The 8,620-nt window shown below is 36.4% G+C and overlaps 1 protein-coding gene across 1 annotated transcript; it reads right to left on the bottom strand.

Annotated features, from left to right (window-relative positions):
* Window positions 1-1,065: 1,065 nt before the first annotated feature.
* On the bottom strand, window positions 1,066-7,319 carry LOC117315128. The gene is made up of 7 exons (XM_033869272.1): window positions 5,767-7,319; window positions 4,887-5,010; window positions 4,364-4,490; window positions 3,839-3,957; window positions 2,724-2,934; window positions 1,454-1,612; window positions 1,066-1,298 (listed from the first exon to the last, which is right to left on the bottom strand). The coding sequence occupies exons 1-7, from the start codon at window positions 7,317-7,319 to the stop codon at window positions 1,066-1,068; spliced, it is 2,526 nt and encodes an 841-aa protein (XP_033725163.1).
* Window positions 7,320-8,620: the final 1,301 nt, after the last annotated feature.

The following is an 8,620-nucleotide window of genomic DNA, read 5'->3' as shown; positions in this document are numbered from 1 at the left end:
TGTTACAAGATATGTTGGAAAAGAACAATTAAAGCTCGCTGATTGGTGATATATGTTGTAAGACAGAAAAACATCAATATAAATCAACACATGTATATGTACATAAAAACCATAACAAAAACAAATTGTATTAATATTAAAAGAAATTGCAGAAGCTGTACCTTTCCATTCACCATAGATCTTTCCTGACATTCAAGATATGGCAAATAAGTTGGCTACAGTTATCATTGAGATTTTCTGTCCTGCAGGTAGGGCGTAAGAATTGTACCGGCTGCCCCCATTGCATGATCGTAAGAGGCGACTAAACTTGGGATCTTATCGTTTCTCTTCTTTCTTAACAACTTTCTTCTTCCTAATGTCTCCCTTGACAATGCCTCACTTTTGGCCTTAGGTTCGCCGCTGTGAGGAAGGTTTTGGGTTCTGTCCCCTAGCCGAGACATACCAGAGTCTTTAAAAATGGTAGTTGCTACTCCTGCTTAGCGCTCAGCATATTTGGAGTGGGACGACTGGTTCGCCCGTTGTCAGTATAATGTGACCGGGTGTGGTGTGCTGCTGGGTGTCTTCTGCAGTATGCTTCAGTGAGGTAGCACTTTAAATCGGCAAAAGTTCCGACCTATCACAAGGAGACTTAACACGAACATACCGCAGCCTCCCAAAACACATACGCACTCACCACACGCATACATGTCGCACGCACGGGAGGCCGTCCTTAAATGACCTTAGCTGTTAATAGGACGTTAAACAAAATAAACCAAACCAAACCAAACTGTACACACGGTATTGTACAATAGTTTATAAAACAATTGGAAATTATGTCAATGAATTCTTACCCTAGGGCTATCAATGAAAATTATTGATAACAAACATTCATTTTGTGTTCAGATTTTGATCATTTCAAAAATGACTTCTGGTAACTGAATAGTATTTCAGTTGGATTAAAACAGCATGTTTCAAAAAAGACACTATTGAAAAAGTTAAAAGCAGAACTTTATAATGCATCAATAAAATCCTGATAATGGTGATTTGATCACTATTATCACTTGTTGATTTCAAAATAGTCAACTACTAATCTGTTGGATGGAGTCTTAGCAAAGAGATTTTCTTCTTTATTTTGGATGTGTCCAACTGCCAGATTTGTCCTCCTTTTCTTTTGCTGGTCTTTTTCCCCTCTTCAATAGCTTTTTGCCCTGATGTGTTGTCATTTCTGAAGGAAGCCTTGAAAATGTCCCTGAGTTCATCTAGTTCTGTTAAACTCCACTTGTGACGGTTGAAAGTTGGGGCCTTCCTTCTGGTTGGTTCTGTATAAATCATGACTTAGACTTAAGGTGATATATAACACAGGATTCACACTGGGAAAGGTCAAATATCACAAGATTAATCAACTAAAAAAAATTGTAACAGCCATTATGTCCAGTCATTTTTCAAAAACATACAAAAAGAAAAATGTACATACCTTTTCGGAGGGACTCCTCTTCCTCCACAGGTAGGTGTGGAATAAAATTTTCATCATTTCCACTGTCCTGATTTTCAGGATCCTCAATAGGCTCCTCCAGATCTCCACTGGCCTGTCCAGGTTCCAACTCAGGATCAGTTGTATTGTTTTCCAGCAACTCTGAATGATAAAGTTATTTTTTAAATGAAAGCAAAAATTACAGACAAAATAGAAAAACAGGATTATTTTCACCAATAGCCAGTTATGACACCAGTAGATACCCTTCTAGTGTCATACCTGGCTATCAGTAAATATATGTATATATATACAATGTATGTAAATTAAAGGGACTGTTTAAAATAATGGTCACTAATAGCTAATAGAGGACTTGTTGTCTATGTTTTTGGTAATATTTGGAACATTAAGTGCTTCGATAATATTACATGAATGCATTTTCATCATAGAATACCATGCCCGTTGTCAGTATAATGTGACCGGGTGGGGTGTGCTGCTGGGTGTCTTCGGCAGTATGCTTCAGTGAGGTAGCACTCTAAATCGGCAAAAGATCCGGCCTATCACAAGGAGACTTAACACGAACATACCGCAGCCTCCCAAAACACACATACGTTACATGTACTTGTATGATAAGCGAAAATGGTAATGAATTGAGAGATTCCACATCACCTGTAAATCTGAATCTGTATAAACCTACTGAAATTTCAACACTTTCTTGACCTAGACCAGCTTGTACAAAACAAGACCTGTTTGAGACCTGCTATTTCTATTTAACTTGTACAGCCCATACTGTGTTATCAGGTATTACTCATGTACATGGAATTTCACCTTGCATGTTTTTAGTACAAAATGTACTACTTATTCTCAAACGTCTTCTCTGTTTCCGTAGTTCTGAACTACAAATGTTTTTTCCCCCCTAATTTCTTATAATATAGAAAATTTAGCAAAATAAAGGGAAAACAAAGATTGGCCAAATATATAGGAATTTATAGGAAATGGCACCCAATACCAGTCGTGGTCCAAATGCATGCATGTGTGGAATAACATTTATTTCAATTTCTTAAAGATTCATGATACAGATTTTGAAATAATGCATAATTCCTACCAAATCTCAACTGCAATACCTCCAAAAGTAATAATATCATATTAGTTTGGTATATGTACATGTAGAAGATATTTGAATATCATATGTATATAACATAACCATGATGATGAGATTTAAAACGGTTATTCTTTCATTGATGAAACAAGCAAAAACTTCAATATGTAATTTTACCATCCAACTGAAACTCTTCCAATCTTTTCCCTTTAAATTTCCCGAGCAGTCGATTGTCCATCATCAACAACAACTTAGCAATATCCACTCTTTCAATCATGTCTGATGTGCATTTGTAATGGATCTTGTGCACATCCAGTGTATGGCCCAGGTGATCAACAATCCACTGCTGCTGTTGTGGTGTTACATCTATAGCATGAAAGAATAAAATCTACATTTGCTTTCAAGATCACTTGGAATGTTTCAAAGACCCAAAGAGATTTGGAGAAATATATCTCCTATCATCATGCTTATAGAGTTCATATTTTGAGTTTATGCCATTCTACTGTTTACATTTGTTCCCCTTTTACTTGGTTGAAAATGATCATGCTCATTTGAAGCATGTAAACATTGTTTTTGCATCATGTTACTTCTCAAGAAATGGGGATAAAAAAAATTGTTTAAGGACAGACAGATGATGTGAGATTTGAACAGCCCACCACCTGCTGTGATGGGCTTAAAAAAGATGCAATGTTAGCACACCAGTTATGCATGCAATAAAAGCACACAGGACCTTAAATAAGAGTGTATGTATATTGGAACAATATACACCCATCTCATGCCTTATAGAAATCTATCATTGTATTGAGGAAATGATTGTCTTAGCAAACCCATACTACACCTGCATTTTGAATATGAAAATTGAAGAAACCACAATATTGTTTCTTTAGTCATAATACCTTTAAACACCATATTTTATCAAAACTGAACATCTAAATATCAACCAATCTGAAGATAGCAAATGACAACCATTTAGAAAAAAATGAAAGTCACAGTTGTATTTGTAGTACTTATCATGAATCACCTCAACACCAAATTTCATAAAAACAAAACAGACATTATCTACATGTTTGACCTATCAGAGACTTCCATCCCATTACCATCATGTTATAAGCATCCCTCAAAACCCATAATACCCTCAGAACCCCTATGTACTAATTTTGTCAAAATCATGCATGTTTTAAATTTTAACCAATCAGAAGCCTCCATTTAATTACTATGGCCTCCGAGTTATTCAAAACTGTTGCCATCGTTTTCGGCATCCTTCAAAACCCCTTCTTACTCTTAATTATTACCTGAGAAAGAGTTGCCATAAGCCGACGCATATTTGTTCCTCTGATTCTTTCCGGATGTTCTAGCCCTGCAGCCTCTGTAACGGATCTTACAGCATCATATCCTCGGATTATGCCTTCTCCTAAAAGAAAACATAATATTTGTGTTTAAATTTTATTCAAAGAAGACCTAGGACAAGGGGGCTTTTGATTCCTGGTAGGAATTAAAGTTTAACTTAAACCATATACTTTCTGTCATGTTTATAGAAATAATAGCAGCATTTTTTTAACAATTGATTTTAACCAAATAGGCCCCCACATTATCAAAATTGTTCACCGTAGATCAGCTTGGTTCCAGTCACCAGGAATCCCAGTGTAACAGTTTATTGTCTTTAGTACTTTTACTAATTTAGATTGTTACTTAAAGCTTTAAACATTAGATTGCTGTGGTGATTGTGAAAGATGGAAAGAGTTCTTATCAACTGTATTGTACAGCATCATGTTTACATATAATAAGCATTTTTATCTCCAGAATAGCCATGTACTTACTGTTGCTGGCAAACACATAGGGATTTCTTTCAGATACCCCTGCACTCCTGCGTACATTGTCACTGGTTAGAAATTTCAGTATCCTCCTGGCATGTTTTGGTACAATTACTGGCACAAATTTCCCACACTGTTGATAAACCAAGAAAAATATCTTTGAATACTGCAGAGACTAAATTTGTTTTTCTAGGTTGATGAATTGTTTTTATTTAACTTATTTAAATGAATCTCTGGTAAAAATACATGTTGTTCCTCTCTATTAAATCAAATGTTTAATTAAACATTATCTAGAAACTGGGATTTCACAATAAACCAACATTTTTGCATTATCTGATCAAATGTAATCAACTTCTTCATCAGCAATCTAAATGATATAAACTGATGTGTTATATCTCTGTGCTTGAATACGGATAATTCAGTCATTGTAAATGATCGATATGTTATTATATAGTTATTGTAAAAATTGGGTCAAATTTTCCAGGTTACCATTTTCTTCTACTTAGTCTGATAAAAAACCATATATAACCTTTCCTCTAATTTCAATAACATCCTGATCTTCCACAAGTCTTTTTTCAAACTTGGTCAGGTCAACACCTGTCAATTCATCTGACTGATCTAGGCCCGTTTTTCTTTTCTCATATGCAGTCAGTCTGTTGCAAAATATCAAAATGCCTTCATAGAAAATGTATATGACATTTTGTACACTACAGTATTTGATATTAACAATTTAACAGACTTCTGGAAATAATTACAAGAGGTCCATGGGCCATATCAGTCACCTGAGTTCCAATATACAGAAAGATGTTTTAAACTATAAGATTAAAATCATCTAACCTCTGTTAACTTTTAAGTAGGTCAAAGTCATTCAATTGAACAAACTTGGTAGCTCTTCACCCCAGTATGCTACAGGCCTTAAATCAAGTCCCTGGACCTCTTGGTTATTGAGAAGTTGTTAAAAGGAAATAGTTTACACCGGACACCGCACCACATGCACGGCATATATATATAAGCTCACTTGCCCTTCAGGCAGGTGAGCTGAAAATGATGACATTCGTATTTGATAACAACAAAAGCGATTCAATTTCACAAAAATGCCATCTTGGTTATTCATTAAATGCCTAAATTACTTATGAACTAATATTGTTTCACAATTTGCTTTTTTTTTTTTTAATGTAAAAGAATCTTTTAAAACTTAAAAATTATAGCTAGAAAAAACTTTAAAATACACTACACCGCAAACCTTTCATAATAAAATATGACCAGAAAAAATAACATCAAATAATTTTAATGTATGCTACCATCATGCCATATTTTTCAAGAAGTCCTGCTAAAAAATGTGAACAAAAATTAAACTACGGTCAAAACTACCATCACCTACTGTTAAAACATTAACAGGTTAAGATTACCTCATTGCTTGTACCTCTCCAGGCCTTCTACGGTTGTACGTAATCAAATTAGACTCTACAAGGACGACGCCTTTTCGATAATTGTCGTAAGATGCATCAGATGTGTTAAATGACTCCAATTCTCTTTTGAGATATGATGCAAGCTTTTGGACATCATTTGGCAAGGGCAGATTAATTCCTTTGTTGCTTTTGCGTTCATGTAGTAAGACACGTGACAGTTTGGCGGTCCACTCTATTTCCATTAGCTTTAGGAAATCTTTTGCAGCCTTTCGATTTGCTTCATCGCCATTCTTTATAGCCTTTGCCAACTTTATGTTGCCGAGCCTCTTCAAATCGTATGAAAGCTTAATAGCATTTGATGGGGCTTCAAGATTTTCTTCATCATCATTATCCTGTCTGGCAACTTTCAAAGCGGCTTGTGCCACATGGGTGAAGAACATCGGATGTAAATAGTTTTCAAGATGAATTCCGGTGTTGGGAGTTGCCAGGATCCGAAGCTGAATAAGCAGCCTACTTGCTAGACGCATCACTGCAGAAACATAGTGCTTTCTCATTAGCTTGTTTCCTATGTTTCTGGTAAGCCACTGATTACCAAGGGCTATAATCAAACTGTCAGTTTTTGCAATCTTTCCAACCTTATCATCAAGCATAATGGAAAAGACCTCTTTTACCAATGCCTGACTTGCTTCTTCTGTGACCCTTCCTGCAAGAACAGCACTTTGCATTAAAAGGCTCCCTTTTGAAACATGTACAGACGAGTTATTTACAGGACAGTGCGCTTGATGCCTGTCCAAAACACTCAATCTAAGCCATCCAAAGCAGTTGGGACAAGGCCCATATTTTGTTACATCAAATTGTTCTTTTCCACTTCGTCGTGCTAAAAGAATCTCTCCTTTCTTCTGTTTTATGACATTTTCATTGTGAATATTACTTCCTTTACTGCGCAATACTGCCAACATGGTTTTACGTTGTTTGCCTTTGAGGGCCAAGACTTTTTTTACTTCTGGCTCATTGCAGTGTTTTTTTGAGAAGATATGCTGGGCGAAACTGGAACACATCTTTCTACAAAAAGGGCAGCTACATTTCGAATTATACACACGATCAGACCGTTTAGCCTTTCCTTTCTTTGTGGTTGTTGAATGCATGATCCTTCTGACAAATATGGATTTGTTCTTAACATCACGATTGATTTCCTCCTCATCAAAATCACTGTCATCATTTTCCTCATCCGAACTTATGTTCTGTAACGAAATTGGTCCAGAAGAAGGAATTTGGATCGGAATAATTTCAGAAATGTCAGAATCACTATTGCTAACCATTTCGTAATCAGTATCTTCCTTTATTGTCATAACCCTTTTCCTTGGTTTTACTTCTTCATTTTCACTTTCAGAAAATGACCTGGACCTTTTTTGTTGGTACACTGCACTTTCCATCTCCATTTCAGAGTCACTTTCAGAGTGAGACTCTTCAAAACTACTTGGAAGGTAGTCCTGATCTTCATTTTCTGAATACTGCTCAAAATCTGATTCTTCATCATAATGTTGAAAAGTCATCGGTTCGATAACTGCAGTGGGAACAAAAGTCATTTTCCCATCAGATTCTCCATATTCACCTTCCATAAATATTCTTTTATCTGATTGATGAACGCACACAACAGATGGTGGTGGCTCTGTCACTGAGGAAGAGTTTGGTGGCTCTGTCACTGAGGAAGAGTTTGGTGGCACTGTCACTGGAGGAAGAGTTTGGTGGCTCTGTCACTGAGGAAGAGTTTGGTGGCTCTGTCACTGAGGAAGAGTTTGGTGGCTCTGTCGTGGAGGAGGAGTTTGGTGGCTCTGTCACTGAGGAAGAGTTTGGTGGCACTGTCACTGAGGAAGAGTTTGGTGGCTCTGTCATGGAGGAGGAGTTTGGTGGCACTGTCACTGTGGAAGAGTTTGGTGGCTCTGTCACTGAGGAAGAGTTTGGTGGCTCTGTCACTGAGGAAGAGTTTGGTGGCTCTGTCATGGAGGAGTTTGGTGGCACTGTCACTGAGGAAGAGTTTGGTGGCTCTGTCACTGTGGAAGAGTTTGGTGGCACTGTCACTGAGGAAGAGTTTGGTGGCACTGTCACTGAGGAAGAGTTTGGTGGCTCTGTCACTGAGGAAGTGTTTGGTGGCTGTCATGGAGGAGGAGTTTGGTGGCACTGTCGTGCTGGACGTAACTTGTGGCTCAGATATGGAGGAATAGTTTGGTAGCTTTTTCAATGAGGAGGAGTTCTGTGACTCTGTCAAAGAGGAAGAGCCCTGTGTTGTCGTGGAGTTGTGTTCCTAAAAATAAAATTTGAGGGTCTTGATTGTGTGATTGTTTATTGAGTATTCATATTATGAATGATACAGATTTATGAGCAATGACTGGCCTGGGTTAACTTTGATGCAGATATATAAGGCTGTTAGATATACTTATACATTAATTTTCTTGCAAAAAAAAAAAATCTTACTTAACTGGAATTTATTGTGACTATATTAACTTTCTATAAAATAGGAATATTTATTGTGACTATATTAACTTTCTATAAAATAGGAATATTGAGTGCATATTCACATCTGAAGTTTATATTAAGATATCAAATGGTCTCTTGATGAGTTTGATATATAGTATAGCAGGTCAATATTTTTCAAGAGAGCCAGCTCAAATAACTATAATATTAAATGTTTAACTTGATATTTTCTAGCCAATATACTTCTAAAATTGTTACCTGTGTTGATTTCTCCAAGTGGATAGACAAATCTAATTTGTATTTGCTGAGTAGACCTTTGCATTTTTTCAAGTTTTCTGAAACAAATTAAAAGTACTATTATTTTTTGACATTTATAGTTCAA

Source organism: Pecten maximus, chromosome 17, assembly GCF_902652985.1.
Source record: "Pecten maximus chromosome 17, xPecMax1.1, whole genome shotgun sequence".
Taxonomy (NCBI): Eukaryota; Metazoa; Mollusca; class Bivalvia; order Pectinida; family Pectinidae; genus Pecten; species Pecten maximus.
This window is presented reverse-complemented; position numbering and strand designations above follow the sequence as displayed.